The following is a 27,112-nucleotide window of genomic DNA, read 5'->3' as shown; positions in this document are numbered from 1 at the left end:
CGACCGGATAGAATTGCACCCCACCTTAAAACAATGTATGACGAAAGTCTTGGGAAGGGACACCTTCCGCAAGACCATTAATCACAAAACGGTCGAGGCATACATAGGTATCCGTTACACATGCAATTACAGAGTCAAAGTAGATATAAATTCAAAAAGTCCACAAATAGATCCAGGATGTAATTCGGTTTTCATTATTTATTTTTCTTTCTTGTAATTTCCAAATGACATTACATAGACATAACAGCCGGCACGTGTTTCGTCCATCCGGACTTTTTCAAGGCTTCTTGAAACAAATGTTTCCTCATGTGTTAGGTTGATATGAAGTATCGTCCCTCCTGTTCTTACTGGTGGATGGTGACCTTAGTTAAATACCTTTGGGTTTTCTCGACGGGTCAATTGTTCCTCCTAAAAGCAGAGCGGGTATCGGGTTTGAGAGCACTATAGGGTCCCTTTTCAAAGAAACTGTCAAGTTGTGGATGTGCATGTAATTCTAGCCTACTGCTGCTTAGGTGCATGTGAGCAAACCTTCCGCAAGACCAAAGGATAGCCACTCTGGTAGTGATATATAAAGACGGAAAACCCAAAAATAAATGCTCCTCATACCGACCTATATCACTGCTAAATGCAGAGGTCAAAACTTTGGCCACATTGCTGCAACCCGGCTGGTCCGGGTTATTTCTGGAATAGTCCATCCTGACCAATCGGGCTTCATGCCGTCAAGAAATACATCTTTAAACTTGCGATGATTGCACGGTGTAATGGGAAGGGTGAATACCGTAAGAGAAGATGCAGTGGTGGTGTCCTTGGATGCTACCATGGCGTTTGACACCATTGAGTGGCCATATCTCTTTGCCGTCCTGGCGAAACTTGGGTTTCGTCCTAAATTTATCAGCTGGGTGCGACTCCTGTATGCGGACCCCCTTGCACAAGTAGTTGTGAATAATAAACAATCAGCCATCTTCCATCTTCACCATTGTCCCCGCTTTTATTTTAGTTAACGTTAGAGCCCCTAGCCTACTGGATCCGAAAAGACCCTATAATTCGGGGACTACGTTGGGCAGAGGATTGGGAGGATCGTATCTCACTCCATGCAGATGACATCTTGTTGTACCTGGCTTCTTCAGAGAGATCCCTGCACAGGGTTCTCAACATATTCACTAACTTCGGTACCTACTCTGGATACATCATTAATTGGTCAAAATCACTTATATTAGTGTTTTATAGAAACCCACCTCCCCTGCCCAAAGATTGCAAGGTGACGATAGCCACAGACGGATTCAAATATCTTTGACTGTTCATCACTAAAGATCCTAAAATATATAATGCATCCAACTTGTTGCCACCGCTACAGCGGCTGAGACACGATGTGGAGCACTGGAAGACTCTTCCACTGTCGCTACTAGGCAGAGCAGCGCTCTTCAAGATGATGACGTTACCTCGTTTTTTGTACGTCCTTCAAAATTCACCTGACTCGGTCCCCGCGTCATACTTTAGTGCAGTGAAAAGTTCACAGAGAACATTGCTCTGAGGAAATAATCAACCAAGAATTTAATTCCCAAAACTAGTAAAGGGCTGGTACGATGGGGGAGTAGGGCTACAGAATATTAAAAAGTACTACTGGGTGGCACAACTAGCTGCCATCAACCATTGCGGAAAACGGACCTCAGAATGACTCGGGGTATACTATGGATATGTGGCTCTTGCCCGGGAGTAATCACACAAGGGCGTTATATTCCAGGCTCACCAAATTCCATCTGACAGGCCTCACAAAGAACTCTGTCAAAGTGTGGCATACGGTACACAGGAGTATGGGATGGTCAAAATCCATCACAGTGGCCACCCCTCTGTGGGATACGGAACAATTGGGCTCCTTCTGGAAGAAGGAAGAGTTTCAATAAATGGGATACCATTGGGATATCTCGGGTGGGTGACATCTGGAAAAATTGGGAGGTGGTGCCTTTCGCGATTCTGCAAAAAGATCACAAATTGGCGGAAACTGAGAGATTCCAGTATCTACAGGTACGACATTCCTTGCAGACCGGGATTCTGAGTGGGGTGACTCCTCCTCAGGCCTCGCTTTTTGACAATAGGCTTCTGGATGGATATATGCCAAGAAAGGCGATTTCCCTGACTTACTCAAAACTGATCAACCACTCGCCTGATCCTCTTCTGCAGCTCCGTGACAAATGAGAAAGGGACTTGTCGGGGCTGGAGGAGGAGGACTGGCAGGATGCACTGGCATCACCAAGGGAGGTAGCCATATCCTCTAAATTTAAATTGGTGTAGTTGAAAATATTGCACAGAATTTACGTCACGGGCCAGCCTTGGTCAAGATGGGATATAGAGAAGACCCTAGTTGCAGAAGACAGTGTGGCCGGTAGGACACGTTCTTCCATACAATATGGGAATGCCCACACATCAGTAGGTACTGGAGTAACATCGTCCTATGCATGGGGGAAGTACTGGGAGAGAGAATATTACCCAAAGCCAAACGCTGCTTGTTAAACTTAGGGGAACCAACAGATTTAGGTAGCAAAGAGAGGACATGGGTGACATTATGTCAGATGATCGCTAAGAGAAACATAGTAAGGAAATGGGGGGCACAAGATGTTCCGACAGTGCTGGATCGGAAGAGCGACATGGATTGGTGCATGTTCAGGGAGAAAACATTATATGTATTCAGGGCGTGCCCGAGAAAATGGATGCAAATATGGGGTAAATGGAATGCATACAGGGGGGATATCTGTGTACCGCCTAGATTACCACCACAGTTTTATACTGACAAACCAGAACTTTGAAATGCAGGAGCAATCTAAGCAAGTTATTTATTGAAATCAGCCCATGTGTTCCACGTCAATGATTACTGTGACTTAGTCTGCACTACTTGTGAAATTTGTATTGTTGTTTGTAGTAATCAATAAAAAGAACTTTTAAAAAAAGCCCCAAATTCACAACTATAAGGATGCAAAGGTGTATAAGAAGGCATATATTAATGCAACACCTAGGAGGACATTACATGAAGTATACCAGCTAACCAGGTGGGGGGACCTTGCTATGGATAATTGGCCACTGGTGGTCAGCAAGACAGCCAGTGCCACATAGACAGTGCTCAAAGTCACACTGAAAAGAAGATGAATATCACATGAAGCAAAAATCCCTGCGAGACGAGCATAACATAATAAAAAGAATATTGTACAAATAAGCACAAAACAACAACATGCTCTGAGGATACTTGTGACTGACACATTCAACTGGAACATCAGTGCCATATTGTCTGACTGTTTTGCTTCTGGCCTGCTTCGTTTTTCCCCCAGGACTCAAAAACCTGTGAGTCCAATGGAGTTGCCATATTTTTCACCAGAAGATGTTCAACAACAGAGCATGGCTCTGTTGAAAGAGGGGATCATCACATAGCTGGCCAGAACCCACAACACAGCATTTGCCTTGAGATGTGGAGGTGCATAGATGCTTTTCTGACTTGATCTGTAGTTTGTCTGCCCTGTCAGCAACCTTGATGGGATTTTACAGTTTAAAGTTGTGGTTAAAGCCCAACTATAAAGTCCTCTTCACATGTGGGAATTGTAAAGACTTTGTGTCTCGTGGGTGCCTCCCCCCAGACCTCTATATACCCACCAGACTGGATTTTTTTCCGAAAGCAACTGGTAGCCCCTGAAATGTGATAATCCCTGGAGACCAGTGGAGCTCTGAACTGGTCTTCAGCTCAGCCATGTCCTGACTGGCGAGAGACGACTAGATCCCCGCCAGCCACCTGCATTTCGACACCTACACTCTTTGCACTCCAAATTCATCATTTGTTATATTTGCGTGGCATTCTTGCTGTTTGGGTGGTGTGGAGTTTAGAAACAGAAATGTGATCATTTTTAAATGGAGATTCATCCTCTGGAGATCCAGCCCACTGAGTGCAGTTTCTACCTCAAACCAAATACGTTTGAAAACAACACTACTATCCCAGTCACTAAGACTTGTATTTTACAAACAAGCGCAAAACCGATAAGTGCCAAAGTTAGCTGCTCTGTATTTACCTGCTAGTCAATATTCTAGCACATTGAAAATTTTATTAGCTCTGAAAAGTAGTTTTCAAAGGGAGTAACTTGGTTAAAAAGTTTGAGTGCTATAGTTTTGGTCGCCCTGGAGCACAAGATGGGCAGCTGTACGAATACACATATGTGCATGCATAGGCCACCATCTTTAAATTATGTTTTGGGAAACTAAAAACCATTCAATGATGGCTGCCCGTGTGTGTGGCATATGACTGGAATAGAAACTAAATCAAAATTACTTACTAAGTTCAGGGCAATCAATGTTGCCAATGCTTGCATATTTTGTCAGCAAAAATAATTAATCATGCATGCGATGTGCGTATATGAAAAGACTTGAGCAGGCCAATAGATGTGATACGAGAGCTTCCAGCCCGTGCCAAAAATGATCCAAAACATGATGAGGAGAGTTGGATGGGTGGGACAGGGGTGTAAGGATATCCCAGGTGATTGTATTGTGATAAATCTTAGATCTCCAATCCATGTGCACAATCTTTTAAAACACGGTGAACCACTGCTACACACTAGATTGCAAATCGTGGCGCTTCCCCTTGGCTATTTTTACGACCCAGTAATTTTACCAACTGTTTGCAATCCCCACATTAGGGTACAGCCATTACCGAATTGTAACAACAGATTTGAAGCTCTTAGCACACTGGAAGACATAGAATGACTCCCAGGGGCTACTGCTCCATACACCCCAAGCCTAATTCTATAAATAAACCCACCCATATATCTATTGAGAATGAATGAATGAATGAGAGGCAATTTATATCGCGCAAACTAAGCCCGAAGGCATCAAGGCGCCTATCAATATGATCAGAAACACAGAAGCCAGCTCACGGATATGCCATAACAAATAGCCAGGTCTTTAAAGCCTTCCTAAACAAGCGGACTGATGGTTGGGCTCTAATTTCCATGGGAAGAGCATTCCAAAGCTTAGGCGCCAAATAGGAAAAAGACCTTCCTCCCCACCTGGTTCTCCTAAAACGGGGTACCAGTAGCAGATTCTTATCTGAGGACCTCAAATTTCTGGCGGGGACATAGGGAACCAGGAGATCCTTGATTCCTCTCGCTCCTTGGCCTGAAAGTGTGCTATAAGTAAGACTAAGGATCTTAAAAGTGATCCTAGCCGAGATAGGGAGCCAATGAAGGCTCTTCCTGACAGCAGTAGCCGACGAGAGCCTTGAGGCATCCGTTACAAACTTGGCAGCCGCGTTCTGAACAGTTTGCAGTCGCTGAACCAAACCCTTATCTAGACCAGAGTAAAGCACATTACAATAGTCAAGGCGTGAGGACACCAGGGCTGTTGCGACTTGTTTGCGTGCAGAGGGAGCAAGGTAATATTTTATTTTTCTTAAGATTTTGATGATACCCCAGCAAGTCGACACCGTTCTGTTTGCCTGTAGGTTCATAGAGAGCAAAGGATCAATCAGGACCCCCAGATTACGAGCTGAGTAGGTGGGAGAGGGGCACAGTCCCAGCAAAGGGGGCCACCACTTATCAGACCAAAGGTCACTCCCACCACCAAAGACAAGAACCTCCGTCTTATCCCCATTCAGCTTTAAGGAGTTGTGTATCATCCATTTAGAGACTGCCTCCATGCAGTTTCTAAAGCTGAGAACAGAGGAGTCGTCCGGGTGTGAGAGGGATACCATAATCTGAGTATCGTCTGCATAAGAGACCCCCACCATCCCATAGGATCTTATTAGCTTGGCTAGTGGGGCCACATAGATATTGAAAAGGGTAGGGCTGAGAGCCGAACCCTGTGGGACCCCACATTGAACAGGCAGGGATGGGGATAAGAATTCGCCTAATTTGACCCTCTGTTCTCTCTGATCCAGAAAAGAAGCCAAAAGGCTCAGGGCCGATCCCTCCACCCCAATCTCCCTCAGGCGGGCTATCAAAGTCACCGGGGATAGGGTGTCGAAGGCTGCCGTAAGGTCAAGTAAGACCAGAAGAGTAGTATGGCCCTGGTCCACCTCCGTGCGGATATTGTTTAACACAACAGTGAGGGCAGACTCTGTGCTATGGGACCGCCGGAAACCATGTTGGGCTGGATCGAGAAGCCCATGCCCATCTACAAAAGCCATCAAGTGTTCGTTAAGATGAGTTTCGAGCATTTTGGCAGGTGCCGGAAGCAGCGAAATGGGCCGAAAATTCTTCAGAGTTTCAGGATCCAGGGAGGGCTTTTTTAAAAGAGGCTTGACCACCGCCCTCTTCCATACGGCAAGGTACACACCCTCATGTATTGCCCTGTTCATGATCTCAAGAAGGGGGGGCAATAGGACATCCCTACAATCCTTAAAAACTCTGAGCGGACAGGGGTCCAGGGGTGAGCCTGATCTGGTTTTACTAAGCAGCCTATCAAGTTGGACTATGTCAAGCGGAGGAAAACAGGACAGACTAGCCTTAGCAGACCGATTTTCAGTTTCGGCCCCCGAGATGTCCCGAAGACAGGGGGGGGGGCAAGGAGGCCCGTTGTAGTTCCAAAGTGGAATAAATATCCGCAATTTTAGAATGAAAGTACTGAGCGATCCTATCGCAGAGATCTTGGGAGCTCACAGTGGGATTGGGAGTTTGCAGAGAGCACGGAGAATCAACAATCCGAAAGAGGTCTCTGGGGGACGTGAGAGAGTTAGTTATTTTAGCGAAGTAATCCTGCTTATGTTTGATTATCTCCGCCTTGCACAAACTTATCCGGATAATAGGCTGCGCATTATAAGTTGGAATGCTGCAGGAATCTGATCTAAGATATTTGGCCCGGAATGGTTCACTTTCATTAAAAAATACGATATAATCATGTTACAGGAGACATGGGAGGTGGAACCCACCGTATTAGATGGGTACCAGTGCTATAACATTCCTGCTATTAGTTCCCTCCCTGATTGTGCATCAGATGGGTTGTCAGTATGGCTGAATATATCCCTGGGCGGTCATGTGGAGGTCTTGGAGACAGCTATCACTAGCTTTCAAGTACTGTGCTGGAAAACCTATTTCAATTTGTATTTGGTCAATTTTTATAATAACGATTTTAATAATGTTCCTAACCCAATATTTTTAGACTCAACCAATTTTCTTACTAAGCTGTCTGATAAGGTTGTTACCCAGGGCCAGGGATTATATCTATGCCTCGCTGGTGACTTTATTGCACACTTCTCAAATGACTGGAATATAATGGGGAATATAGGGGGGGGGGCTGATCATAGAAGTCAGGATTTGGGGTTAATAGTGGAATCCCATGACCTACTAGATACTATGGCAACTGCGGGGAAAGACGAAATCATGCCTCCCACTTATAAAGGAAGAGGGTCTCCATCTACAATTAATTTCATATTCATCACTCTGAGCCTTGAACAAATTCTGCTCCATGGGTCTGTGGTTGAATCTACCTTTAGCGATCATAACCCACTAGAGGCTGTCTTCCTAATGGCCCCAAGGAAAGAATATGAGTGGCAGATAGGGGCTTGCAATCTCCAACCCACAACAGATAACTTAAAACTGGTTTGGAGAATGCATGATCCAGCACAAACACTAGAAAAAATTGTGAAAGAGAATAGGAGGTCAGTGGAGACCTGTCTATCAGAAGATGATAGTGACATTACCATAGTAGATGTTTTTAACGAACTCTGTCTTGGTATAAAAAACATAGACCTATATGCTCATCGAATAAATTACACGGCTGGTTTGACCATGACTGTACAGTAGCCAATCAAGAATTAAGGAAGGCTCTAGGGAAGAAGCATAGAAATAATGTACCAATCACTATCCATGAAACCGCTTGGTGTAAGCGCGCTTTATAAATAATTTTAACATAACATAACATACCCTGAGAAAACATTATAAGGCTGTTACAGCCAAGTGCCGGCAACAGGTCCTCGCGGACCAATGGGAGACATTAGCACAGACAGCTAACATGAAGGATAGCAAGCACTTTTGGGCCACAGTTTCTGGTATGAGATGTAAAAACCTGACCATCTCCCCAATTTCTTGCTACATCACTAGTGAATCCTGGGAAGACCATTTTTAGCAAGGTCTATGTTTCCCCTCTTAAAGCAGACAATTTTATTGTAGACAATAGTAAGTTGATGGAAGTTAGAATCACAGTAGAGGAGGTAGAAGAGGCCCTATCCCAAAGCACTGGTGTTAAGGCGCAGGGCTCCAATGGAGTACCAATTGATCTACTGAAACTCGATACTAAACTTTGGGCTCCAATCTTAACTAACGTGTTTATTCAACTACCTCATACAGATATACCAGACTCTTGGTGCATCTCTATTATTCTCCCTATGTTCAAGAAAGGCAATCAAGAAGACCCCAGCTGCTATCGGCCAATACCGCTAATTGATATAACTGTAAAAGTCCTGGGAAGTGTTATTTACAACAGGATCCAGGAGTGGGCCCAAACAAAATCAATTTTATATCCTGCCCAATACGGATTTAGAAGTAAGGTAGGGACAATTGAGCAATGTGCCAACTTGAACCTAATAATAGGTAAGTACACAGTTGCGAAGCATGTGCCTTTATATGTAGCATTTATGGATTTAAGCACCGCTTTCAACTGTGTGAACCAATCCACATTTTGGCACATGTTGATACTCAAGGGTTTGGATGCCCCCCTTGTTCATTTTATTGCAATTCTACATAAGGGTCTGAAAGCGAAAGTTAGAATAAATAATAATGGTAATGTATCTAAGGGCATTGAGATTGGTAGGGGAGTTAGACAGGGGTGTGTGTTAGCTTCTCTCCTGTTTATATTATATATTAATGATCTCTACCCATCCCTATACCCTATAACCAGTGATGTTCCATCTGTTAAAGAGAGACCCCTTCTTACACTTTTATATGCAGATGATGCAGTTTTAATGGCGCGGACCCCCAGGGCATTGCGTCTTTTAGTGTCGGCATTTATTGATTTTTGTCTAATCTAGACCTCAGTACAAATTTTGCAAAATTCCATGTTATGGCATGTGGGCCACATTGTATTCAATTGTCTTCTATACAAGTAGGAAATAACTCCTTCACTTGTGTTGAGAGCTTCCCTAACCTAGGAGTTATGTTTTCATCTTCCGGAGCGTGGTCACCTAACATTGCACATCGTAGAATGCTATTTCTGAAAACAACTGGATCACTGCTTTCTCTCCCTCAACCTCGCGGCAGAGGGCAGATGAAAGCAGTATTACAAATATATAAGTCGCAATATGTTCCAATTGCTACTTATGGTTCCACCATTTGGGGTAGTGTGAATTGTGTAACCATACAACCCGAGGAAAATAGGTTCTGCAGGCGTCTGTTGGGCGTACCGCCTCCTTCCCCTCATGTTATTTGTCACAAAGAGTTAAATTTGCCATACATATTCGATTTCATTAGAGCAAGACCATTGCTACTTTGGTTATCCATTTGGAGTAACGATCAGGCGTTGCTCACAAGAGATATAATAAATGATTGTATCTCTGGTGATAATGGCCTTCAAATTCCGTGGCTGGCATATATTAAATCGGAATTTGGGAAGCTAGGTGTGGAGCAAGTTTTTACAATGAGAGATTCATGCCCTACCTATAACAAAAGGGAAGTAGCTTCAGCTTTTATAATCTAGCTCGTGAAATTCGTCTTAATAGTGTAGTAGGGAAACCTTTGATAACTACATATCTGTCCCAGTGTATTTCCGAGTTCCCACCTCCCTATTTAGAACAGTCTTGTGGGAGAGGGGAGCGTTCCCTGTTATTTAGATTCCGTGCTGATACGGTAAAATATTTGGTGTGCTTTCCTATTGGGTACCAACTGAATCTTGCTGCCATTCCCTGCCCGTACAATAACAAGTCAGGCCAAACTACTGTACATTTTTTATTGTTTTGTATATTTTATGATTTATATACAAGAACATTTTTGCTTCCACTTTTCAAAAGGAGATATCTTGTCATTAGACAGAGTGGAGCAATGTTTTCATTAATTTTCAACTGTCCGATAGTGAAACCTGTCTACATGTCGGCTAATTTTTAAGACATGCTTTGAGGGCACCTGGCTCTTTATTATTGTAATGACTTGCTGCTATTCCTTGTTCGTAAATGATTTAACATTTGAGCTATGTATAGGGATGTTTTTGGTCAGATTTATATTAATATGACGATGTACCTATGTGTATGTAATATTGACTGTTTTATATGCATGCACTTTTATGGAAGGGTGAACTTTCCGAACTGGATACAAAACAATCACTTTCACATTCTGTTTTTATTTATCACGGTAAGGCACCTATTAGGCCACTTGTCCCTGTCAATGAAGGGGACTGTTATTTCTGTATAAGTGCACAATGTTGAACAGCAGAATGCCATCACTCACAGTGAGGTAAGCCAATATCTGAAGTGGGCATAGACCGCATGCTCCTTCTTGTGGTGGTAAGAGTTAAAATGTTAATGGCACAACAACAGACGAATGGATTAAAAATACTGGTTGAAACCCTTCATAAATAAGTATATTATATTCATAATTGTATTTAAATCAAAAGTTCTGGGCAAACGCCAAATATAAATAGGGCAAACATGATTGCTTCTACCACAACTCTTATTTCTCACCATAAAAAGACTCCTAATCTCTGTACATTTAGTCTTTCATTTTGCTACTACTGTGTTACATTTTTAACATCAGCCTTGTAAATATATATCTAGGTTGGTTTTACAAGCGTAATATAGAGTTTTGGGTGATTTGCATTACTGACATAAGTCAACGTGCCACTGATGAACCCGAAATATCCTAAAAAAATAGGAAGTTACACTGAATGTGCTTAGAATGTTTAGTTTCGTGATTTCACAAACGCTATTCTCATTTGTCCTTTTGACACATTGTTTTCTTTTAAATATTTCAGTTTAGTGCCCATTACCGAAGCAAGTGTGATTATTGCTGTTTCCTCACCGCATAGAAGAGAGTCCTTAGAAGCCGTACAGTACTGCATTGACACCTTGAAGGCCACAGTGCCAATTTGGAAAAAGGTGAGATAGCGTTTGTTTAAAAATACCTGACTCAGCCGAGGGGACAAGCACAACTGGCAGGACCATGCCTTTTTAGGTTTCGCCTGCACATCGCTTGGGCTGTGCTTGAGAAATCTATTGTTTTTAATGTAAACTTAAAAGGGACTTACATCCCACCTGCTCTCTTTCTTTGCGTCTCATTGGTTCCTGTGCATGCCACTTACCTCTCCTCCGTTTGTATTGACTGTAGCATATTTTCTTGCATTTACCAATGCTTGTTCCTTGTCTGCTTGTTCCTTGTCTGCTTCTCTTATCAGTTTCCCTCCATCTAAATACTGTTGACATCCGCTTTGGTGGAACTATATTTTCATACATTTTTGCCTTTTACTCTTGCAGCATATTTATATATAACAGTTTATCACCCAGAGAGATTAAGTGATTTGCATAGAATCACAAAATGTTGCATGGCGCCGCCGAGACTTGAACCGAGATGCCCAACTCTCAAGTCAGCAGCTCTGGCCGCTGCACCACATCATCTCCACTCCTGTGTTATCTGTCAGGGAGCTCTTTTGCTCTCCTGTACGATGATTGCTGAAAACAGCTCTTTATTACATAGGTGAAACCAATGCTTGTTTGTGGCCCTGGTGGTTGACATGCCCTGGTAGATGTGTGGTGGTTGCTGCACCCAGGGGATTGGCCATACATGATCCTCTCCTGTCCGCACTGGACTCGCTGCCGAATTGAATACTTCCTGCTGCTTGGTCAGCTCCTGCCTCTGGTCACCTCCTGTGCCGTTGTGGCGGCAGGCCTTGCGGACCAACAGTGCTGCTCGGGCTGGACTTCAGCAGTGATGTGCCCCAGTGCCGCAGGCACATGAAGGCTTTCGCCGATGGGCAACCGAAGGGGAACGCCCATTTATATAACCATGTATGGTCCTACTACTCTATAATGAGTGCTCCTTTTCCTCTCCTCAGATGCTATGGCAACATTTGGGGGCTTCAGGGGTGGCTGCCAACCACAGGAACTGTGAGGCCCGGGATGTGCTGGAGCAGGAAAAGTACTGTTACGAACCAATACACAGCCTTCGCCACACCGTACCTCTTTTGGCAGCTGGAACTTGCTAAAAACCGTCAGGATTCCTAATTCACTATGACTGCTGAGAAGGTGCTGGATAAACTGCAGTGGCGACGATATGATCATGGTGCGAAGATGGGTCGGCTTCTGGCAGCCCAACTGAGCCAGAGGGAGTTGCAGCTCGCCATTTCGGCGATCTGTGATCCTGCAGGTGCTCTCATCATCTACACTTGTGGAATTTCCTCCCTGTTCTCTTCCTTCTACGCCCCCCTCCACGGAGCAAGGGGCCACATTAGAGGCGATGGAGGTCTTCCTGCCTCACTTACAATTGCTGGTATTGTCTGTGGAGAGCCAAGAGGTTCTGTCAGGGGCCATTACCAATGTGAAGGTTGCCAACCCCATTGCAGAACTCCCAGCATTCAAATTCACGGGGAAGGATGGGTTCCTGGGCAATTTTAACTCATGGAAGGACCTCCTGGTCCCCCATCTGAAGAGGGCATTTCAGGAGGCTTAGGAGGCGAGGCGGGCTCCTTGGGAGCTCTCTCCAACAAGGCAATGGTTACCCTTATTCCCAAGGATGACAATCACCCCCTGGACTGCACCAGCTGTTGCCTGATCCCACTGCCCAATGTTGACATGAAGGTGCTGGCAACCCATTTGAGCAAAGTTATACCCCTCTTGGTTCACGAGTTGCAAGTGGGCATCGTTCCGGTCTGCAGCTCTAGTGATCATCTCCACTTCCTTTCCCACCTGCTTTGGCAGAAATAGGATGACCCCTCCATATTACTGGCACTTTCACTGGATGCCGAAAAGGTGTTCAACCTGGTTGACTTGTGCTATTTTTCCACGTCGTGTCCCATATGGGTCTGGGGTCAGACTTCATTCGGAAGGTGTGTCTCCGTTATGACACTACGCAGGCTCTTGGGTACCTGCTGCAAGATTCTTTCAGACCCCTTCACTGTAGTGCATGGGTCCATGCATGGGTCCCACCAGGGCTGCCCCTTACTGTTCCTCCTTACCCTGGAGCTGCTGCAGTGGGTGTCGTCAAGGCACTTGCATACGTGCACAATATCCTGCTGCTCCAGTCCCGCCCCCGGACGTTGTCAGCAGCCGTAGAGTCACTAATTGACAACTTTTTTCAACTTTTGGGATACAAAATCAACTAGAAGAGCGAGGTGCTCCCGTAGTCCCTTTCGACCACCGCACCCTGTGTCAGTGACTATCCCATCTGCTGGGTCCCAGCTGGCCTTACTTACCTGGGTGTTAAGATCAATAGAGGCCTCGCCTTTATGGTGGAGGATGATCTACTCCCATTGCTGGACCGTATGAAATGGGATTTCCAGACGGGGGTACCTCCTACATCTTTACCTTTGGGGCAAGGCGCTGACCATTAAGATGACTGTCGCACCTTCCTTGCAGTATCTTTTTGGGATGTTGTTGCTGTGCTACCGTCTCTCCTTACCCCCATAGATGCAGACATCCATGCTTGCATTTGGAGCGACCGTAGGCAGATGCTTCAGGCAGTGCATCTCTAGGCAGACGGGGGTCCACCATTGCTGCATATGATGTCTTATTACCTAGCACTCCTGTTCCTCCAGGTGGTGGCGCACCGGGGCCCTCCTCGGGACACCCCTATCTGGACGTGTTTGGAGCATCATTTGTCTGGTGTCCAGTCCCCACCCCTGCCAACGTATCTGTCCTCCCTTACGGCTTGGGGGTTCACTTATCCTGTTTAGGCATTGATCGTGGTGGCCTGGAAGGATGCGCAAAGATTGAGGGGTGTACCTGCGTTGCTGCACGTGAAAGCCCCGCTGTGACATAATTCTGCCTTGTGTATCAGGCCGCACCATTTTGTTGGAAGTCTTGGGGTGTGAAGGGCCTGTGTTCGATGAACCAAATGTATGTTGGCTCCCTGCCCAAGACTTTACAGACTCTTTGTACAGAATTTGGCCGCAGGACCCTTGCAGGACCCTTGCCGTTACTGCCAGCTGACGCACTGCCTCCGAGCTGTTCGGAGACTGGTGCTGACAGTGCTTCCTGTCCTACCTGTCCTACTGTATCTCTGCACTCTGGGCCATTACCGGGGTCTGGTATGGGGGTTTGTAGAATACTACATGTGCTTGAACTGACTTGTGATGAGGAATCGCCGCAAGGCATGGTCACACGCAATGTTTTCTTTTAAACGTGTTCTGCCCTCGAGTCTCGGCTGGGTTCTCTCTCGATGGTTTCCGTGACCGCTTGTTAGATGCGGTTGTTGATTACATTTAGGTGGATCGCGGCGGAGGGGCTCCTGCTCTATTTGAATAAACTTCTTAAAAATACCTCGCAAGTCTGAAGACTCTCCTCTTTACATTTGGCGACGACCGGGAGAAGCAGGAGCTCACCACAATCTTTTCCTGACGAACCCGAACAATTCTTTTTCAAAATCCTCACTTCTAGTCCGCAATCCCAGCTGGGACTGCACTCCGCCACTACCGGAGACATCGGAAATCCTCACGCTGCGGAAGCATTTTCGTGAGTCTACGCTTTATTTTCATAACGTTTGACGTCTAAATGAGTCATGACATCATCCAGCGGCCATCTTGGAATAGGCTGTTAAACAATTTAGAGCACAGTCACACGCTGTCTATGACGTTACGTAGCGGCCATTTTGAAATGGCCATTTCAGTATTAAGCCATGTCAAAGCTTGCCTGAATGTGGCGGCCATCTAAGATTAGGGAAATTCACTCCGGCAGCCATTTTAAAAGTTTCTTCTTTAACTTAATGGTGGAGGCCATTTTGGTTTGGAAACCATTTTCTTTCTTCAACATTCCTCGTATACAGATCATTTTGGAGTTTCCTTATTCTTAAATCAATTTTATTGATACATCTTCAGCAGTTTTTATTAAAAAAGCCATTCACTATTTAACTTTTTTTTAAATAAATTCTAATCTTCAACAGTTTGTGCAAATCCATTCTTTTTTACAAAACCCTGGTAAACCTGTACAACAATGGGACAAATGGTATAATTCATTTGAAAACTTCCTTGTTGTTATTGACGCAGATAAATTAGACGCAAAAAGGAAGAAAGCAATTTTATATAGCAATCTTGGCCTTGAGGAACAAGAAGTTTTCAAAAGTCTTCCCTCGATATCTTCTGTAGGACAAGGTGAAGGATATAATGAATACCTGGAAGCTGTAACTGGGTTGAAGAACAAATTTACTGAACAACCTAGCATTTTATTGGAAAGGTTCAACTTCAATAAATGGAATCAATTAACATATGAGTCAGTGGAAGAAAATATATTTCAGCGCTGAGGATACTGGCAACAAAATGCAACTTTGGCCCATCTATTGACATTGCTAATAGAGATCAATTTATCTTTGGATGTAACTCCAAGAAAATCCAAGAACGCTTACTTTCTTACAGAGATCTAACACTATCAGAAGTAATTGACATGGCAAAAGCCATTGAGCACTCGATCTTTTCAAACAATTGTATTTCCTCTGATACAAAATATCAACCCATTAACAATGTTAGCAATGTAGAAAAGTAATTTTAGGCTGGCGTGATTTAGCAAAATTGGGACTTATGTTGATTCAGGTTCACCCAATCCTGTCAGGGTTTGTGATATCAATATAGCTTCTACACATGATTCTGAATGTGATATACTCTCATAAATGATTAAAACATATCCAGATGTTTTCACAAACAAAAGATTGGTGTAATTGATAAATTTGAACATAGGATCAAGTTTTTTAAAAACGATGCTATGCCTGTGTCCCACAAACTCAGACCTGTTCCGCTACCGTTCAGAGCTGATCTCAAAACCTTGCTGGACACTGGTGAGAGAGAAGGTAATTTCCTAGACTGACTCATATGAATGGGTCATTCCTATAGTGATAGATCGCAAAAAGGATAATTCCATCAGGTTGTGTGCTGACTTACGCTCTTTAAATAAAAATATCCTTATCGACTGTCATCCCTTGCCCAAGATTAGTGACCTTCTCTCAACATTAATGAAGCCACATTTTTTTTGCTTTTGGACCTTCGACCTGCCGATAATCAGATTCCACTAGCTGCAGAATCCCAAGATCTCACTACTTTTATCACTCCATTTAGAGCTTATAAATTTCTGAGACTTCCATTTGGCCTGGCTTCTGCAGCGAGTGTGTTTCAGAAATTCATGGACTCCATATTATCTGGGATCTCAGGAACACAGGCATAGCAAGATGACGATCTTATCTTTTCAGAAACTAGAGAAGAGCACAAGTTTAGTTTAAGAAAGGTTTTGGGAATCTTCAATAAGGTGGGAATAACCCTCAAATCAGACAAATGTAAAATGTGTGATACAGAATTAGATTATCTGCGTCATCGCGTATCTCATACTGGAATACATCGAAAATGTTCCTTAGTAAAGGCTATTCAAGATGTTCCTCCTCCCAAAGACAGAGATATGCTCAGATCATTCTTGGGGATGAGTGAATATTACTCAAAATCTATTCAAGAATACTCCATGATTGTTCAACCTCTTAGAAATCTTTTAAAGAAAAATATTGATTTCATTTGGGATGATGTTGCTTAACAGGCTTTTACATCTATCAAAAATGTCATCACTGATGCCCCAGCTTTATCAGCCTTTAAGCTGGGCGCAAGATGTCTTGTGACTGTGGAAGCCAGTCAAAAGGGCATAGGAGCTGTACTTTCACAATCTTACGATAATTATGTACACACTGTGGTTTTTGCTTCTAGGTCTCTAAAATTAACAGAATCCCGGTACAGTACAATTGAAAGGGAGGCTTTAGCCTGTTCTTGAGCCATTGAGAAATTCAAAACGTATCTTTGGGGAATGATATTTTCACTATTTACCGACCATAAACTGCTTATTCATCTACTTAATGGTAATGGATCTGGAAAGGCTTCTTCTAGACTTGTGAGATTGTTATCTTGTTTACATGAATATAATTTAAAAATATTATTCATCCCAGGCAACAAAAATACCAGGGCTGATTTTTTTATCCAGAATGCCTATTCAAGACGATGTTACAGATCGTGATCACAAAGAAATTGAATCAGTGGTTGCATCATTAGATCACATATTAGATGCACATTGCTTAATTTCTCGTGATGAGTGGGTTACTGCTGTTCCTGAAGATAACATTTTGTCTCAAGTCATGACATTTATCACTCAAGGATAGTGCAAAGAGAGGTGTTTGCCTTCTCCTATGAAACTCTTTTCCCAAGTTTCCTCTGAACTGTCCATAGTTAATGGTCTGCTATTTCAAAATGATCTGGTGGTTCCTCCTATGTCAATCAGATCTAAACTTTTTTAAGCAGCTCATTCTGGTCACTTTGGTGTGGGAGCCACCTCCAAGAATATCAAACAATATTTTTGGTGGCCCGCAATGGACTCTCAGATTGCTGCATGGATTTCATCCTGCAGTACCTGTTGATTATCTGACAAACATTGGCTCACTCATAAAACACATTTGGATACAGTACCCTTACCAGAAGAACTGTGCTCCAGTGTTGCCCTTGATTTCTCAGGTCCTTTTAATTTGTTACCACCCAATAAGAGATTTTTGATAGTCTTAGTTGACTACTTCTCAGAATTGTTTTTTTTTGTTTGTTCCCAGTGCAAACACTGCTGCAGTGGTCAAGTTTTTGGATAATAATTTCAGTTCTGAGGGTCCTCCAAGAGAACTCGTTACAGATAATGGTACACACTTTGTTTCCATACAAATGAAAGATTTTGTTGCCCAATACCACATTAAACCCCAAAAGGTGGCATTGTATTCCCCAATTTCGAATGACTTGGTTGAAAGGGTTAAAGTTTGGAACTATCATTTAACTCCATACTCCACAAGAGGTGTAACTCCCTTTAACTTATTAAAAAAGAGAAATCCCAGAGCACAACTCTGTCCAGATTGGTTAAGAGACACCTTACCCAAGGATAATCATTGCTTTTGCACTATGTCTGAACTTGTCAAAGAGAGAGTGAAACAGGCACAAGTCAAACAAAAATCATATTATGACGTGTCCCATGCTACAAAATCTATTGATTTTCAAGTTAACAATTGGGTTTTAGTTAAACTTTCCTCACAAAGTCAAGAAGGGAGAATCTAGGTTTTCAAATCCAATTAAAATAGAAAAGGTTTTGAAGGGTGCTGTTTTTCTACAAGGTAAGGGGTGGTGGTGTAAGAGAGATCTAGTTAAATTGTCCCATGAGCAAGCATGTCACATTGGTACGCACAAGAGGTGTGAAGATAAGCATTGGTTTGATTTGGGAAATTATTGTACTTCCCCTGATATGCCCTCTACCAGCAACTTGTACTCATTTCTGTCAGGATCTCTTTCTGCTGAAATGTTCCCGATTTATCTGGTCCTGATTTCAGTCAAGTTTGCCTCACTGATATTCACGCACCCTCTAGTGCTATTATTCCAGATGAACAAATTGCTACGAGATCCATGCGTAATGTGTCAGTGCCTGCTAGCTTTAAAGATTATTATATTGATTAATGTTATTGGTGCAAATGCATTTGTTACAAAAGTCTTCTGCCATGCTATGATACCTTTTAGGTCTATTTTTATGTGCATAAGATGTTAATTTATATTGCTGTTATAAAAAGGAAGATGATGTAGAAGATGATGTAGAATACTTCATGCACTCTGTGATCTGGCTTGTGATGAGGAATCGTCGCAAGGCATGGACATGCGCAATGTTTTCTTTTAAACATGTTGTGCCCTCGAGTCTCTTGGCTGGGTTCTCTCTCTCCATGGTTTCTGTGACAGCTTGTTAGATGTGGTTGTGGATTACATGGAGGTAGGTCGCGGCCGGAGGGGCTCCTGCTCTATTTGATTAATCTTCTTTAAAATACCTCACAAGTCTGAAGACTTGTGCAACCCGCCCGCAAGAACACAACCAAACCGAAGACCCTGCAATGCATCCTCCTTAATGTCCAATCCCTCCACAAACACACCACCGAAATCTGGGACCTCCTTGACAGCACCACCACGGACGTGGCCTTCTTTACTGAAACCTGGACCAACACCACCTCGGGACCAGACATCGCCATTCACCAAGGATACAAGATCTCCAGGAAGGACCGCCCCACCCGCCCAGGAGGAGGAATGGCCATCGTCCACAAATCCACCCTCTGCCTGAGCACACTCCCCGACGAGCCCACAGACCTGATGGAACACCTTTACTTCAAGATACTGGCCAGCCCTACCTCCACCCTCCGAGGAACCCTCATCCTCCGACCCCCATGACCCCGTGGACTTTTCGCCAACTCCATCACGGACATCATCTCCCCGCATGCCATCGCGTCCACCAACTACACCCTACTGGGAGACCTCAACTTCCACCTCGACAACCAACTGGACCCCAGCACCACATCCCTCCTGGACAACCTCCACAACATTGGACCCGCCAAATCGTGACCCAACCCACGCACTCAGCAGGACACACCCTCAACCCCCTCTTCACCACTGGAAACTCCATCACCTTCAGCCACACCACCGAACTCCCATGGACTGACCATCGATGCGTCCACTTCACCTTCAGAACACCCACCATCCACAGACACCAGCACTTGCTCCCACGAAGAAACTGGACCAGAATCATCGACGACCAGCTAACCTCATCACTCAGCAATTCCACCCCTATGCCAGAATAAACAAAAATCTCACCCGCAAGCTACAGAACATCCAAAACGCCGCCGCAAGACTGGTCCTCAACCTGCCAAGACACTGCCACATCTCCCAGCACCTGCTCACAGTCCACTGGCTCCCCATCGAAGCTAGAGTCACCTTCAAGATGCTAACCCACGCTCACAAGGCTCTCCACGACACCGGACCAGCACACCTGAACAGCCGACTCAAATTCCATGCACCCCAAAGGAACCTACGATCAGCCCAGCTCTCCTACGCGGTGGTCCCGGGCACCAGAAAGACCAGATCGGGAGGCCGCTCCATCTGCTTCCGTGAGGCCGGAGCCTGGAACGACCTTCCGCTCCACCTTAGACAGACAACATTGCTCCCCATCTTCGTTAGAAACCTCAAAACCTGGCTTTTCGACAGACCCCCTCCTTGATGGACTGGAACCTGCGACCCACCCCCCCAGTGCCTGGAGACCCTTACGGGTGAGTAGTCGCGCTTAACAAACACATGATTGATTGATTGAAGACTCTTCTCTTTACAGGGCTCTACGGGGTCCTTACCAAGTCACTGCACTCCGATCCCTCGAGCACTGTGATGTGACTGTCGTGGCAGGCTTTGCTTGGCAATACCTACTCGCCGGAGCCATGGGCATCCCTCCTGGCTGGGCACGACAGCGCCCTCTCAGAATCCCACCTGAAATTTCTGTACTTCAAGGTGTTGCATGGTTGGTACTGGTTGCCGTGGAAACGTAAGTGGGCTAAGAAGCTTCCTCATGTTTTATGCTAGAGGTGTGCCGCTGACTGTTGTGATTTGTTCCACATCCTCTGGGCATGTCCGTCTCTTGCGGCCTACTGGGCAAGTGTGTGGTATCAGCTCCGATGTCACTGCCCCTTCCCGGTTCCCTCCTTGTCCTACCTCGCTCTACATCACGACACCTCGCACCTTCTGGTTCTTACTTCCCCCAAGCAGTGTGTTGCACAGCCCCTGCTGTGGTGAAGCTTTGTATACTTTAGCGTTGGCAGCAGCCGACGGTACCTACCTCCAAAGATTGGAGCATGGAACTACACAGAACAGCCACTCATGAACTTACCAGCTATAAACTCGGTGACAAGCTGGATGCCTTTGAGGAGATCTGGGGCTCTTTCCTTGCTTTGGATGGTTCATCTTTGTCCGGACATGGCTTCTGGGCCTCCCCCACCATGGAGTCTCCTCAACCCAGCTGTGCCGTGCTCTGCCCCTGCCACATTTAGGTGATTCCCCCTGTTGCCCCTCATTCCCCTGGATGCTCCCGCCTGCCCCCCATGGTACCTACGTGCTTTTCCTTTCCTCTGGGTCAGTGGCCTGGTGTTTTCTCCCCTAGCTTCTTGCCACTTGGTGCTCCAGGATGCTTGCCCACTCTGCCCTGGCGGGGCTGGTCCCCGCACTCTGGCCCTGGGATTCGGGCCTCACTCCTCCTTCTTTTGATGCACCTTTGGGCTCTGCATACGCCCTGTGGGCCCTCTTGCCCCCCCCATAGTTCTATTGTTGTACATGCTTTTGCTTTGCAACCTGTATATCATGTTTATGTTTAAAAACCCCAATAAAGAAATGATGCACAAAAAGAAAATCCTGACTCGCAAAGGCGTATGTAGGGGGTGGGGGAATGAGGGGTTGGTTTGGGATGTCCCCCACTCCCCCCGCCAAATTGGATGCATCTTTGGCTTAGTAGCTGGGTCTGCTACGCCTGTGTTGGTTTTCTCCCCCTTGTTCAGGTGTTTAAGCCCCTGCTGGCTCAGAACGACAGTGCACATAAGCAATTGTTTGTGTCCACATGCTATACAGTCTATATAATACTTTAGTAAACTGAGCAGAAAGCTCTCACTTTCCCAAAACAGCTACTTGTCTAAACGTACTTCTTAAGAAATTTGCTTGTATGCAGGATCTAGGAAATATATTGAGTTTGCAGAAAACTATTGCTGCAGTTACACTGTCACCGAAACAACAAGAGGAGCCCGTAACCTTTACCTACTGCTGCTGTCTTTGGGGGACACGAGTCTGCCGCTGCTAACGCCTGATCATCGCCCTGCCAGGGGACTACATCCCCCATTATCCTTTGCGGCGCGCACGCCGCGCACCGCCTTTTGAGCACCAGGAGGCGTTCAAATGGAGGCCAGGGCACCCGCAGCGCAGGAGCCCATAACCTTTACCTGCTGCCGTCTTTGGGGGACACGAGTCTGCCGCTGCTAACGCCTGATCATCGCCCTGCCAGGGGACTACATCCCCTATTATCCTTTGCGGTGCGCGCACTGCGTTTTGAGCGCCAGGAGGCGTTCAAAAGGGGGCCAGGGCTCCCGCAGCACAGGACACGTGCGGGCGCGCCTGGGCCGTGCCTGGGCCAAGGGGGGGGCCTGTCTGAGGCAGGAAGACGCTGGGCTGGGCCACCTCCCCGAAAGCTTGGATCCCAATCATTGACCCTGCGAAATTCTGCAACCCATCGAAGAATAAAGGTACTGTGCTACGATACAGAGAACTTTTGATTTGTCAAACCCATAAAGTCATCTTAGAATGGAAAAACGCAAGGGGGTTGCGGGCACGCTAGATGCTTTTTTGGTTAGGGCAGAGTCACTCCTAACCCATGAAATTCAACTGACGGAGCGACGCCTTTCCCTGGATCCGTCTATACTGCAGAGACATTTAACAACCGGTATTTCTTCACCTGTATTGGGGGACACTGCCCGAGAAAGTTTGCCCAGCACTGTTATGAGTGTTCCACTTACCCCTTCCCCTACTCCTTTTGAAATGCCCCTAAACTCCCCAGCAGTGTCGAGTATAGTCACTAGGACTAGGGCCTTAAAAAACGTGGCAGCTCGAAAGACTGAGGTCCTGCCAGACAAAAGAAAGCGGGAGATTGGCATAAGAAAAACAAAGGGTGGTAATGGTGGTAAGGTCACCCAAGCTAAAGCCTCTGCTAACAGTAAGCATAATGGCACCTCTTTCCCCCTGAAAACCATTTCAGTTGGAAAACAAACCAAGATGATTTCGTCCTTACCAGTGTTGAGTGTTGTTAACACCAAGGGAGTTATGACTGAGTTTGATGTGGGATTGAAAGACCCAGGGCTGGGAGTAGCTCTAACCGGTGTCCGTGACTTGGTTGAAAAACACTTTGGTCTACTGTGGGATAAAATTAGCCTTCTAGAGTCTGCGATAAAAACTTTAATTTGTAATAATGTGTGTCTGCAGTTAACTAGAATGGAAAGGGATGACTCAAGGTCAGTGGTGGGTAGTCGCTTATCACTTGTGCATGATGGGAAAACCAACAGAAATCATGTGAATAAACTTACTCTTAGCAATGAGGAAAGAAACTTGGAGACGTTACCCGATGGGTTGAATGTGACAGGAAGGTCTACAAAGTAGACATATGACATCTTTAGTCAAAAGAGATGGTGTGAGTGTCCCTGCTAGGAGCCTGAGAGACGAGGTAATTAACGACTCTTCGATTCCTAATATGGAGGTTCTACATCTTCCTCCGGCTTCGTGCCCTTATATTTAAATTTTGGCTGGGGTCCCCGCACTAAGGGTTGGGCAGAAAGAAAATTGGAATGATCCAAGGAATAAAATTGTAGACTGGTTGACGAAACAGAAGAATTTTCATCCTTCTGATATTGATGAGATTTTAATGTCTCGCAGAGTAGGGTGGATAGGGCAATCTACTAAGAGTATAAGGGGTGATTGCATTGTGGTTAACTTTCGCAGGCCAAAGGTGGTTCATTACCTTCTAGACCACAGTGACACAACCTCTGTCCCTAACACTGGGATCAGTGCACTCCCTTTAGGATAATTTTATAAACCGCAAGCTGTGAACAAAGCTAACAGATTTCCACCAGTTATGACATCTAATAGGTTTCAAGCATTGTCAGACTTAGATCTTCAAGACTGACAATTACACAAAGTTCAACAGGGAAGGATACTGGTAACTGCCCCTAATGCTTTGGGACATATAATCACTGACAAGGTAGCTGCAGGAATTCCCTCTAGTATTTCTAAAAAGGGAGCTAGGAGAACTGAGTATGAATACCTGTCAAAGGGATAAGGCTGACCCCTGGAAACGGGTTGTGTTCAATACCCGACAGGTCATGCTATTTTAAACCTTTACTTGCTGCTACTTTCGCTTTTTAATTGTTCTTAAATGATTTTACCTGATCGGGCTCGAGGGATCACTTTGGTTTCCCCGTACTTCCTGATTCCCTGCCGACGCCGAGTAGGGGTGCTGCTGATTGGAGGTATAGGAGGCGAGGAACAGGGCTGTGATTGGGCGGGCTGCCTAAGTAATGGCATTTAACACAGGCTTACCAACAGCGCAGCGCTGACTCCTGGAAACGGGTTGTGTTTAATACCCCAAATTAAAATGGGAAATAGATCACTTGACCTGAGTAACCAGGGCTTGTAAAATTTCGTGGCGTGTACCGAAAAAACCCCCTCATTCACGTACAAAGGTGGACTGGCGGTATATCTTGATTCTCCGCCTGTTTCTTATAAACGTGACAGCATCATCATAGGGTTAGTTGTTCTGCTTCCTCCCCCTGGAGGTAAACCACTGGTTAGTACAATAGTGATCAGGGGAAAAATAGTATAACTAGTGCAGTGAGTATCAAAAGTGGTGATATTAAAAAGCTCGTATAGCCAGATTAATGATTTTATTAAACCTGGGTTTGAGATGTTTGTTAAAATTGTGTCGTGCGCGTGAAGATTGATTAGGAATCTAACGCACTCAGAGTGTCCATAAAAAAGGTCGACATGTTTCAGCCCTCGTGGTTGCCCATGTGGATCAAGTGGGCTTTCTTCAGGACCTAAAAAGAAGAGTGATGGAGACCGTGTATGAATGGGTATCTGTGTAAAGAGACTGTATATTTGACAGGGTCTCTATGAACCTAGGTATATTAACCACATTCTAATGCGGTCCAATGGTACCTGTGTAAATGAAAAGAGGAGACAAAACAAACATATACAGATTGAGAATGTACTGTGTGCATTCTTCAATGTCCAAGCTGTCTGTTCAAAGGACAGAAGAATATCAAAGTAACTAGAAAATGGCAATTCTTCAGTTCAAGACAAAGTTGACTTTTTTAGGCAAAGATTGTCTCTCAGTTTTCAGTTAGTGTGTAAATATATTTCTAAGTAAAGGAGGAATTTGTGAGTTTGTAAACTGGTGGGTGAGACATACAAAAGTGACCGCCGATATCCTTGTTTATACTAGGGTGTGAGTTAGTAATGCCCAGGTTTCTGTGCAATGTGCACAGTTTGTACGACGAGTATTCTGATTGCTTCATGGTGTGAAGCAAGGGTTTCCTTGGTGAATGTCAAAGATTACGCTATGCGAAGATGCGTGTAGTATCAGTAGCCCCATGACACTTCCGTGTGCCTATTAGTTTTGTGGCGCTACTGTCTGGTCATAGTTATTTCGAGATGCGTCTATTGTCTGTAGCCCTGTGATACTTCAGTGTACCGGTTGGTTAGTGGGCACTTCTATTGCTTATACTACGGTGGTAGTTGGTAATGTGAACGCGCAGGTACCTATACAATGAGGAAGGATTGTAGGGCGTGCAAGTATCTCTATACGATTTCTTAATGGTGTGAGGTAAATTCGTCGATCGCAAAAGTATCAAAAGTATCTCCTGAGCATTATACTGGAACTTTTGACCGGGAGCTCCATAGATAGAAGCACCACTCCCCAATCTGCCCCCCCCCCGGGGGGCAAAATGCCCACTAGACACCAGGGATTTTAAAAAAAAATACAAAATAGGGGTGGGGGCTGCCCAAAACAGGCAGACCCATGCCCCCACCCCACCCCCAATTACTACAGTCTTTCTGCCCCCCCCCCGGGGGGCAGATGGGGCATAGGCCCCTAATCTGCCCCTTCGGGGGGGCAGAAAGCCCACTAAAAACCAGGGATTAGTTTTTAGGTTTTTTTTAGGGTGGGGGCTGCCCGCAACGGGCACGCCAACGTGTAGTATCCTGTATGTTATAATGTAAGGTGTTTTATCAGCCCTGCTCTGCCAGTGCCTGTGCTCTGACTCATTAGAATGTTGGAGTCTGATGATGCCTCGGAATGTTGGGACAGAGAGAGACTGAGCGACAGTTGGTCATGGGCTGAGCAGCTGACAGGCAGCTCCTGGTGGGGCTCTGGTTTACAACATAACTACATGATGTCCTATACCTTACTACATGTTATCTTCATGGAATAAAGCGTCTTGAAATACTACCTCTTGTGTGGACCTTCATCACTACATTTTGTGGCGACGAGGTGACGAAGAACCTACAGCTTGTGCCTGGAAATGCATTTCTGCTGAAAACTCTGAGGGAAAACATTTGGTGATTTCTTCTCTTTGGACACTGTTCATGTCGTTCGCTGTAATGGATAGGCAACAACTTCATGTGAGGACTAAAAGAAAAAGAGGTATGTGAGGTGCTAATTTTCGCTACAATCTCACTAAAGAAAATGTTGATGGTGTCTTCACTTCCATATCATTAAGGAGTTCCATCATTCACCTTTCTGGTGAGACAGACTTTTCCTTATTTGTTTCTTTTTCACCTCTGTCACGGAGTCTCTATTAGTTTTAAGCATAGCACTGTGCTAGTCTACTCACGCGCTTAATTTACCTCAAATAGAAGCGCGAAGTCGAACGCCACGTTAACCGCCTTCCAGCGCATCTCGAGCTCCAACTGTGACGCATTTCTCTCAGTGAATATTTGGCGAATTTGTGCGCCAGTAGCCATCCGGCATGACGTGCCATGCGTGCCGCCATGTCCAGGAGATCTTCAGGACTTCAAACAACTCTGCTAATGGAAATGTAAACAGTCGGCGCTATACTGCGAAATTCTTTCATCTACAAGTATTGCCACCATCGGGTCTTGTCTGCTTTATGGCAGAAAAGGAGAGTTTATTACTCAGCGGTGCTTGGGAAGCGTACGACGCTACCGACCTAAGTGGTAGGCGAAATGCCATTGGCATATTTTTTCTACATGTATCGAACTATTGTGGGTGTCACAGTACTACGGTGACACGCACACCTTGAACTTTAATTCTGTCACAGGTCAATGAAGACCTTTGCACATTGCTTCAGTTTGCATTCAGGCACTGTGGGTACGTACATGACTTATGGCATTCGTAGTCCCAGCTACATGTTTTACGTGAGTCAATAGATATTTCCCTACATAGGGGTGGGAATGGGTTTCGCCTCATTTGCCCACATACATTTGGGATGGTTCGATTTGCATGTTCACATTATTTTTACCCTACATAGGGATGGGAATGGGTACTAGCCCCATTTGCCCATATACTCTTACCTGGGAATGGGTACAAGCCCCATTTCCCTACATAATTTTGCCTACA

At 45.1% G+C, this 27,112-nt stretch overlaps 1 protein-coding gene across 1 annotated transcript in view; it reads left to right on the top strand.

The window, feature by feature from the left end:
* Positions 1-27,112, top strand: part of LOC146864176 (molybdopterin synthase catalytic subunit-like) — a 146,952-nt gene that overhangs the window by 81,476 nt on the left and 38,364 nt on the right. The window contains exon 3 of the mRNA XM_085631251.1: positions 10,924-11,047. Within this exon, the coding sequence (XP_085487377.1) occupies positions 10,924-11,047 (124 nt within the window). The remainder of the gene's footprint in view (positions 1-10,923; positions 11,048-27,112) is intronic.

This window comes from Triturus cristatus, chromosome 2_1 (assembly GCF_964204655.1).
Source record: "Triturus cristatus chromosome 2_1, aTriCri1.1, whole genome shotgun sequence".
Taxonomy (NCBI): domain Eukaryota; kingdom Metazoa; phylum Chordata; class Amphibia; order Caudata; family Salamandridae; genus Triturus; species Triturus cristatus.
Note: the sequence above shows the minus strand (reverse complement) of the source record. Positions and strands in the feature narration are given on the sequence as shown.